Source organism: Mixophyes fleayi, chromosome 4 (assembly GCF_038048845.1).
Source record: "Mixophyes fleayi isolate aMixFle1 chromosome 4, aMixFle1.hap1, whole genome shotgun sequence".
In the NCBI taxonomy this organism is placed as follows: Eukaryota; Metazoa; Chordata; class Amphibia; order Anura; family Limnodynastidae; genus Mixophyes; species Mixophyes fleayi.
The window spans coordinates 15,309,937-15,320,990 of record NC_134405.1 but is presented as its reverse complement, the minus strand read 5'-3'; the positions used below and the strand labels follow the sequence as shown (position 1 = coordinate 15,320,990).

Sequence of the window (11,054 nt, the reverse complement as noted above, 5' to 3'; positions counted from 1 at the left end):
GCAGGTATAGAAAATCAGGGGCCATGAGAACCATGACATTATTGGTTGCTACTTTTGGTTGAGGGCTGGGTAGGATAGAGACTTATGTTGGGTCCCTTCATGCATGCCCACTGTTCTGACTCCATGGTATCTGGCTTAGGACCTCCAGGAGCTAAGGTTTAATAATCAAGAACACAATGGGCCATCTCCCTTCATTAGGCATCTTCTGTTACTTAATGCCTCTTTTAACCCCCTCCATGATTTCAGGCTGTGGTTATTCAAGTTCAGTGGAAGTCAATAAAATTGAAGAGAATCATGGTTACAGTGATTCTAATGTAGCAACTAAAGAATAAATTACATGCGCCATTGCAATAAGGTTTTCCTTAAGCAAAACCTGTGCTAAATTTTCAGCTGGTCCTATCCTCAGTTGTAGCCCTTGTGAAGAGAGAATAATGCTAGCCAAGCTAAATCTAGTTCTATGGATGCCCAGTACTCTTATTTTGTTACAGCTGGTTTATGTGACTTGGGAAGGAGGTCCTGCATTCTATAAGTTACTCATCCAAGCAATTCCAATATATAAAATATTCTCCATTACATTTTTCTTTTGTAAAAATCAACACACTGATGAAATGTAAATCACATGGGACTTGGGCGGCCAAATGGAATATGAGGTTTAACACAGATAAATGTAAGGTTATGCATTCAGGGATCAAAAACAAGAACGCAATCTATAAATTAAATGGAATTAATTTAGGAGAATCTATATTGGAAAAGGATTTGGGAGTGCTCGTAGACAGTAGACTTAGCAATAGTGCTCAATGTCAAGCAGCAGCTGCAAGGGCAAACAAAGTATTGGCATGCATAAAAAGGGGCATAGATGCAAGGGAAGACAGTGTAATTTTGCCACTGTATAAATCGTTGGTAAGACCTCATCTTGAATATGCAGTACAGTTCTGGGCATCACTCTATAAAAAAGATAATTTGGAACTAGAAAGGGTTCAGAGAAAGCCGACAAAATTGATAAAGGGTATGGAGTCATTAAGTTATGAGGAAAGGTTAGCCAGTTTAGGCATGTTTACTTTATAAAAGAGCCGTCTAAGGGGAGATATGATTACTATGTACAAATACATTAGGGGTCAATACAGAGAGCTTTCATGGGAACTTTTTACCCCAAGGACCATACACAGGACACGTGGTCATCCCCTAAGGTTAGAGGAGAGGAAATTTCACAACCAGCAAAGGAAGGGGTTCTTTACAGTAAGGGCAGTCAAGATATGGAATTCATTGCCAGGGAAGGTTGTGATGGCAGATTCAATAGATATGTTTAAGAAAGGGTTAGACAAATTTTTAGCGGAAAGGTATATCCAGGGATACGGCCGTTAATTTAAAATAAAGGATAGTAGTGGATATAGGGTAAAAATTGGATTGCAATATTGAGTCTGGGGGGATTTTCAAAATTGAAACAGATTGGCGGTTGCTTACTCTGGATTAATTTCAAATATAAGTGCAGGATCGCAGGAGATCCAAAATAGGTTGAACTTGATGGACTGGTGTCTTTTTTCAACCTCATCAACTATGTTACTATGTTACATGCGGTTTTCAAACTTTCTGCAATTTTTGTTACTCGTACCGAATATAAGGCATTGAAATAATTGCAATCAAATGCATGGAATTCTTGCGTTTTACAATATGTTTCTTTATATCAAACAAACCTATAGGACATGATAGCAAAATAATGAACAGTATGTGTTTTATCTCTGTATGTCTCGTTCATGTCCAGATTATGCACAAGAGTAATTTATCCACTATAATCCTATTGGGTTTCCAGTATATGGGCAATTTTAAGGTTCCATTCTTCACTCTGCTCCTTGTGATTTACTGTGTGACATTAGGTGGAAACTTCCTGATCATCACACTGGTGTCCTACAGCAAGAACCTCCAGTCTCCCATGTACTTCTTCCTCACACAACTCTCCATATCTGACATCATGCTGACCATAGATATTGTCCCCAACATGCTTCACACTGTCCTAAATGATGGGGCCACCATATCTCTAACTGGCTGCATCACTCAGTTCTATTTTTTTGTTACATCAGAAGCATCAGAAAGTTTTCTTCTGACAGTGATGTCTTATGACAGATATCTGGCCATATGTAAACCATTGCACTATATCTACGTAATGAACAGTACAATTTGTCTTAAAATAATTGTTATATCATGGCTGTTGAGCTTCTTCGCATCTTTAATTTTAACTTTCATCCTTAGTCAACTACCATTCTGTGGGCCAAATATTATTGACCATTTCTTCTGTGATTTTACTCCTATAGTAGAACTTTCCTGTTCAGACACTTCTCTAGTCCAAATGGTATCTACATTTCTGTGTATTCCTTCTATTATCATCCCAATATTTTTAATAATGTTCTCCTACACTTACATTGTCTTGTCCATATCAAAGATTTCATCAACAACAGGGAGATGGAGATCATTTTCTACCTGCAGCTCCCACCTGACTGTTGTGTCCATATTTTATGGGACACTAATAGCTACATATGTGCTTCCACATAAAGGGCGGTTATTGATCATGAATAAATTACTATCCATGCTGTACAGTGTGTTCACTCCTTTTTTTAACCCCTTCATATACAGCTTGAGGAACAAAGACATCAAGGAAGCTTTGTTAAAAGTGATGTATAAGTACAGTGGTCATTATTTAACCAAATCTAAAATGCAAATCAGATAATTATTTTTCTATGGTATTTTTCAAGATTATCTCGTAAGTGTGCAGCCTGAAGGGGTGCGATGATTGTTGCTCCAACTGATTCATTTTAATTCAATTAACTGCAAATGATTGCATCCTGTTTTGGAGGATGATTTTTGCTTATGTCTGACACTTTAGTGTCATTTAACACACATTTAGGTGTAAATTTATCAAGCTGCAGGTTTGAAAAAGTGGAGATGTCACCTACAGCAACCAATCAGATTCTAGTTAACATTTATTTAGTACATTCTATAAAATGACAGCTAGAATCTGTTTGGTTGCTATAGACAACATCTCCACTTTTTTGAAACCCCCAGCTGATAAGTTACCCCTTAGTGTTTAAAAGTGGAAGTATCATCAAGTTGCTGACTGCATTCCATTCATAAGAATTATTTACTTTATCACATTGAACATATATTTTCTGTTTTTTCTGATATTATGTTTATTTGTATAATGCCGTTATAGGTTGCACTTTGATTTGTTTCCATTTTTTGTATTTTTACATGTCACACTGGATTCAACAGGGAGGATCACAAAGTCACAGAGAATAATTACTATCAGTTTTTCACTTATTAAATCATAAGAGTTTTTATGTTTTTTTCTTTCTAGGAACTTTTGATTGTATATTGTGAACTATAATACACAATATTTTTTTTTTCATTTTATGATATTGGACATTTATTTTGTAGTATGATATTTAACATACACTTCTTGGTACTAATCGAGTAAATATTTTGTACATCACAAGCACCAATTCCTCTTCTGTTTAATACACAATTAGTTTAGTATGAGAAGCTAGTAGAAACTGTTATGAGTTCAAGGTTCATTCCATCAACCAACCATAATGGGTTAATGCTGACTGAAGTGCATTTTATACTTTGCTGTTTTGTGTGTTTGCAAAATAAAGCTTCATAAAATGTTGTTGAAATCAAATAATTGGATGAAGTTGTTTTAAGTTAATAAATATTGGTTGTTAAAGTTTCCTGTGCAATGGTGATTTGTACGCATCGGCGTGCAAAGGTTAAATATGCAATCATATAGGAAAATACAGTAAATACACTTACATTCACACTCACAGTTGTAAATAGCTCATTTTTAATAAAGCTTCGAGTTCACATTCTTTTATTAATCATACAAAAGAATTTAGAGATTTATTACACAATGTTAAACCTACATTATTTATATTTATGGTTCAGGTCATAAGAAATGTATTGTGTTTGGTCTTATATTAATCCACATTTCACCAGTAGGAATCCGGTATCAACGGATAAGCGATCACACATTGCGATGGCTAGTTATGATTAGTATAAGATTGATACTCAAAGTTACTATGTTAATGGGTTAGTTTAAACCAGATATTTGCCAGTTCCCTGAGACAAGACACGTACACAGTTGTTGGAGTGACTTGCCCCCACCTTTGGTGAAGCATCGTTTGAACTGACCTATTACCTACATTGTACTGGATAGTCTTAAAATCTGAACCAATGAAGAATGATCTTAGAGTTATCTTTGTGTACATTGTGACATCATCACTGTTTTCTTTCAACACAAACAGTATATAAACAGGCACTGGTCCAGTAACTCTCTCTCTCACCAAGCAGACTTCAGGATTGATGAGTTGTTACTGCATCCAGTGCGCAAGTGTATGTATCAGTTATTCCTTGTTATATTTAGCCATTAAACCTCTTTGTATTTTGGAACCGCGCCAATCGCATCAGACAGCCTTTATTGGCGACAAGAGTTACGGACATTACAACCTATTTTTCAAGTTTGAATACAGTTTCAGTTTCCAGCATGCTTACCTTAATTTAATCTTTATTTCTCAAATTTGTAATATGACTCCCTTTATGGGCATATTGAGGGTTACTTACGAAATGTAATAAGTTCACACCTAGGGCCTGAGTTATTATGGCAACGCATACTGAGCGCAATGTACGTTTGTTTTAAACCACATGTAAATCAACTCTGCATACTTCCGAAGTCAACAAAGAACGGAACTATAAATACCTGTGGTGTTGACTAGAGCTGTAGGGTTATTTCTGCTCTACTAGATCAGACACTGCAGGATACGTACAATACCTATGTGGAATTTAAAATCTCAAATGAACCCACTGAAATAAATATTAAGCAATTAATGTTACCTGTCAATAATAGTTTAATTAATTTTATTTAAGTTATTTTATTTAATTTATGAACGGAAATGGAATTTGTTTTAAATGGGGTTTTTTTCCCCGTGGAAAAAACATTAACTAGGCTGTCCTTAATGTCTACTGCAAATAAAATTAATTTTTAAAATTGCTCCTGATTGCAAACAATTTTTGGAATACATACACAGCCATCTGCACTAGTATTCGGAACTTAAACTAACCCCCCAATTGGAGCAAGAGATACACCAAAAACCCAGCGTACTTCCGTGTGTGCCCAAATTGCACTTGGATGTGGCTGCATGGGAAAGCCCTTAATGTATATTTCTAACATGAATCCGCCCATTCCCCACCCCATTCACTCCCCTAAGTCATAGGCTGTAGTAAGCATAGTTTGTGCTCAAAGCTGACTTGGGCTTGGCTGATTTCTGTTGCGTATCGTCTGGTTCTGAGCATGTGCAGTGAGATTTTTGCAAATCATACGCACAAAACCAGCAGATATGTTCTTTAATGACTCAGACCCCTGGAGCGCATTTCATTATCCACAAATGCACCTAGTTATCATACATTGCGGAATGCCCAGTTTGTTAGGGGGAGAATTGCTCCTGGAAAATCACTCTGCACATTGTGTGGTATTGTGGATCAAGACGGAAATGTGTATGGGGAAAAGAGCAAAAATTCACACTACTATTATTTTAGGATCACTCTTTATATTTAATTTAAATGTTAATTTTTACTCCAAAAAATACTATTTGGTCATGCTGCATTTACCTCTTAATTACATACTGGAACTCTCATTATTAGAGGTGTCAGTATCATACTGTTTAATGTTTACAATGGTAGAATGGACCAACAGTTGGCTTTCCTATATAAATTGGGTCAGGAAGGTGCAAACAGTGACCCTTTAAAGGTTTGCCAAAATACGATTATTGCCATCTCTGAGAGCATGAAATGTCAAGACCTTTTGCAGCAAGAAACTCATCTGCAGTCTCCCCCAATAATCTAGTGGGCACCAATTAATGTGTTTACTCTACCCCTTAAATCTCTTTTGAACTTCTATTTCATAAAACAAATTCATTTTTTTGCATTTGGGTTCAATACAAGTTGCATGACGTAATACTAAACATGAACAAATCTTTTAAAATTAAATTTGTGAATGATTTACTGAATTTGAGCATTATGAGACTAATGTAGAGTTGGATTATTGTATTTGAGTAAAATACGCTTTTCTTTGCTGTGAAGAATGGTGCCAAAATATCCTCCAAGAGCAACTTCTCCTAACCATCCAAGAACAGTTTGGTGAGAAATAATGCCTTTTTCCAGCATGATGGAGCACTTTGCCATAAGGCAAACATGATAACTAAGTGGCTTGGGGATCAAAACATCGAAATTTTGGGTCCATGGCCCGGATACTCCCCAGACCTTAATCCCATTGAGAACTTGTGGCTGTAACGATACTTACCTTTTCCTCGCTCCCCACCGCTCCGTCAGACCCGGAAGTCGCACATGACCGCCAGATCTAGGGCGGGGAATTCAAACAGGGACTTCCTATTTAAACAGCGCTCTGACACTCTAGGAGTGTCAGAGCAACTTACCAGTTCCTGGCTCCTGATTCCTGTGTCCTCCTTGTTCCTGCTTCCTGTGTGTTTGCCATTCCTGTGTACCGACCCGGCTTGTTGACCTTTCTGGATTCCGTTCCTCCTGTGTACCGACCTGGCTTGCTGACCTCCCTGATTGCCTGTGCTCCTCACCCGGATTGTCTCACGCTCCTCTCTCTACACGAGTATCTGCCATTTCTGTGTACCGACCCGGCCAGCTGACTACGCATCTGTTCTGGTGACCCATGTACCGACCCGGTTTGATTGACTCCGAGATTGCCTCCTGATTCTGTCTGCATTGCCTGCCTATGTACCAACCCAGCCTGTCGACTATTCTCATCCTGCTCCTATTCCGCTGTACTACATCTTGGGGCAAACCTGAGGACCGCGACCTGTGACTCCTGGCAGCAAAGCCCATCCCGCCTTGCAGCGGTTCTTGGTGAATACTGGGGAGATCGTTAGACTCCGCACCTCAGGTAAGCCAGCGCTAATCAAGATTAGTAGTGTATCCAGTAATCCGTTACAGTGGTCAATCCTCAAGAGGCGGGTGGACAAACAATAAACCTCAAATTCTGACAAATTCCAAGCATTGATTAGGCAAGAATGGGCGGCCATAAATCAGTATGTGGGCCAGAAGTTGATTGACAGCATGCCAGGGCGAATTGCAGAGGTCTTCAAAAAAAAAAAAAAAGGTCAACAATGCAAATATTGACTCTTTGCATAAACTTAATTTAATTATCAATAAAAGCCTTTGACACTTATGAAATGCTTGTAATGTTACTTCAGTATACCATAGCAACATCTGACAAAAAGGTTTAAAAACACTGAAACAGCAAACTTTGTGAAAACTAATACTTGTGTCATTCTCAAAACTTTTGGCCATGACTGTATAAATGGTTGGCTGCCATACAGAAGGCTGTCAAAGTGGAAAATTATATTTTTCACTGTGCAGATATTACATTGCCCATTAACCCTCCTGCTCTGTGATACACTTCCTGGAGTCTTTCAGCAGATGTTTGGAAAATGGATTATGGATCTCAGTGGACGAAATATCAAAATTTGTCACAAGGCTAAGTGTGTCCTGTCTCAGTTGATAAACACTACTGGAAATGCGCATGAATGCGGTCAATTTACACATTCATTCTTAACATAGTTGGTGAACCCTAATGACAGAGTCAACTTTCTTGGTGGGTCCAACTCCCAAGTGGATGGGGCATATATGAAAGGTGAAAGGATTTGCAAACTTGGATGAGACCACTGGAGTCTGGTTAAGACTGTCAGCACAATGGTCTGAGTTTAGAAGCTCCTCCTCCAGCCCCCAGGGTGGCATGCTATAAATAGTGATAGCTTATATGTAGTGCACACTCTAATAATATATTTTGATATCTGGCAAACACATGGTTTCTTTGACAGTCAGGTGCATGTTTAATTTTTAAAGGAAGTATGGAATTGCTTAATGTCAGTAAACCTATGTCACACTTCCCAGTTGTAAAAGAAATATGGGTACAGGAAATATCACTTCCTGATGAAGCTGCAATCATTAAAACCCCTGTACACCAGAGAGGAACGATCCCCTGGTCCTTCCACAGTATCATTGACCTAATTCCAAGTGGCTCTACATTACAAAATCCTTGAACAGGCACCACTGAAGATGACCAAGCAAAAGACTCACTTCTCATGATTCACATTATCTCACTACAGCATCAAGATACAGGGTGTGTTATGTCATTCACAAGAAAAAGTGAAGCCGACATGACCCATCAGTTTTTAATGAGTAAATTAGTCTGGGTAGGACTGTCCAAAACAATAGAAAGTGTTACACAACAATGTCCTGTGTGTCCACAAATCAATCCTAGGGCATCAGCTATCAAGTTAGTGTTACTACACATGCGTCCTGCAAAGGGGGTCATAGGTAGTCTAAAAAACCTAATTCATAGGACTATTAACAGGCTGCAGCATAATTAGCTTCAGGCATAACAGTCACAATATATGGTAGTTCTTAAAATGGGTAGAAGCCATTCTACCCATTTTATTTAGAATCCCCTCTATGTAGAATCCATGGTACCAGTTCACAGTTATTTAAATCCCCAGGACTACCTGATCCCCAACCTTTCTCCCAATATGCAAGCAGGTGATCCCTACCCTCTCATCCTTTTATTCTTATTATCCTCCACCCATTCCCTGTTTGTTCTCTCCACCTTCCTTTTCTTTTACACAAGCACCAGCATACCAAAGCAGCTTTTGGCTCCAAGTTTTGCTGGGAACTAGTAGTATAACATATAAAAATTGAATTTTTTAACCTATTAAACATTATTACCCAAATTCACTGTCTAGAATTGTTAGGAAAAGCTCCAGAGCTATTGATTTCTTTTTCTGAGACATTTTCTTTGTGGCCCAACTCTCTTAGGGAATCTTGTTCTGTTCTGAAATGCTGTGAATTTCATTTTAATAGTGTGAGACTCTAAGAATATTAATCTTAACATATCATAACATATTGAGATTGTCTCATTCATGAATTGTTAAACTTGGGGACAATTAGCCACTGTCGAAATTAATTGTTTTTAATTATTCTTAAATTTAAATCAACTCTTCTTCCCTACTAATTATTTTTTCCTTTCTTATCCACTCCACCTTTCCTATCGCCCTACAATAAAGTCTGCACTGAAATTCGGTTTGGTTCCTCTGGGTTTTGTTGCATACGGGGCATCCCCTCACTTTGCCTATGGTTCTGTGATGCCCTATGCTGTCGGCCCGAGAACAAAGAGGCACCCCGAAAGAACCAAAGATTCAAGATCACCTCACGGCACCCCGGCTTTAGAAGTTGTATTAAGCACTGATGATTGTAAGCTAGAATGTAAACTTTATGTTTCATGCCTTGCCTTTTATGTCGTGTTAGGCTTAATGTCTTACTATTGTTGTATGAATGTTTTTTTGATTGTTTTGCATTCTGATTATGTATTTGACTTACTGGTTCTCTATGTTTTATGCACTACACTCTATTTCCCCACTGAATGCTCTATGAAAAATTCTGACACAATATAGATAAACAATAGTAATAATAATAATTATAATAATAATAATAATAAGATACTCGTGCCATTCAGCAACATGATAAACAGAAATAAAAATTGCCTGCTCCACCAATAGTATTTCAGATCTACGTCTATCCTGTTATACTGCAAAACAATTGTATAAAGGAATGTATAACTAGTGATAGTTTAAGTGAAACTGATATGAATCCGGGTGTACGTATATTCTACCTGAACGTTATGTGCCGTATGTTAACACAGCAGAGTGCAGGATACACACTGGCATATGTGCAATATAAAGTGACATCAGATCGTATGCAAAATATATTATTTTTTTGTAAATAAGCAAACAATTCATAGAACTATAAGCATTATTAAAATGTGTGTTTTCTTAAAAAACAAGGGTTTTTTTACATTATTCTACAAAAATTAGGATCTTCTTAATACATGCAATGCATTCTCTTACTTGCCTATACATATTCTTTGCTATCTAGTGGCATGCATAAATCTAGCTTTTACCACAAAGACTAAGCTGTGCAAGTCATTGTTATCCGTTAGCGTAGCTGGTGCACATGATGGACCTGAGTCATTAAGGAGAGCAAAGCATAAAAAAGTAGTAACTTTGCACCTGGGCAAAATCATGTTGCATTGGAGGGGGGAGGTAAATTTAAAATGTGGGAACAGATTTATAGTTGGGGTAGGGCATGTCCTAGATCAACTTTAAATGTCAGTGTAAAAATAAAGCTATCAAATATTTGTGTGCTACATGATAAACAGCCAGTATTGAACTTATGTGCTAAATAATAAACTAATTTGCACCCCTTGCATTGTAACATGGTTTGTCCTGGAGAACATTTAGTCCCTTTTTGCTTACTTTCCTTAATGACTCAGGCCCATAATGTAGAAAATCTGCACTTGAAATTGATATTGCATTTTCTGTTTTATTTGTATGCTAGTTTACACAGTCTTGAATGAAATGCATAAAACATGTAGGAACAGTATGGGCAGACCAACAGGGCACACCATTCAGAAAACTAGACACTGTACTGCCTCAAATTAGTGTAACCCTGAGTATACTGAAACCAAGATAGGGGAAATGTGAGCATTTTAACCCCCCTCTCCGGACTTATTAATGCTTTCTGTAGTATAGGGTATTATTGTCTGGTGATCACCAGAGAATAACTACTCAGCGGGAACTTAACTTAAAAGGGGTGACTCCTCTGTTGTACTGGCTATGTGTCATTTTGATATCCTGTATGTGAATGATTATACAGAAAACTGACAATTTATAAGGCTATTGTTAGTGTGACGGGCACTAGGAGTTCTGCCCAGGATTCATCAGTTGACTATGCTTACCAGAGGGGCAGAGTTTGCACAGCGGTCCTCTGGCAGCAGGGTGAATAGTGGAACATATATAACAGCAGATGGAGAGAGGATGCCAATGGAATTGATGATGGTCAGTGACTTGCAGCTATACTGGTAGATGAGTCAGCGACTTGCAGCTATACTGGTAGATGAGTCAGCGACTTGCAGCTATAGTGGAAGG

General features: G+C 37.9%; 1 protein-coding gene across 1 annotated transcript; it reads left to right on the top strand.

Moving 5' to 3' along the window:
* Nucleotides 1–1,762: 1,762 nt before the first annotated feature.
* Nucleotides 1,763–2,719, top strand: LOC142150432 (olfactory receptor 11L1-like). The gene has a single exon (XM_075205624.1). The coding sequence runs from the start codon at nucleotides 1,763–1,765 to the stop codon at nucleotides 2,717–2,719; it is 957 nt and encodes a 318-aa protein (XP_075061725.1).
* The last annotated feature ends 8,335 nt before the right edge of the window (nucleotides 2,720–11,054 follow it).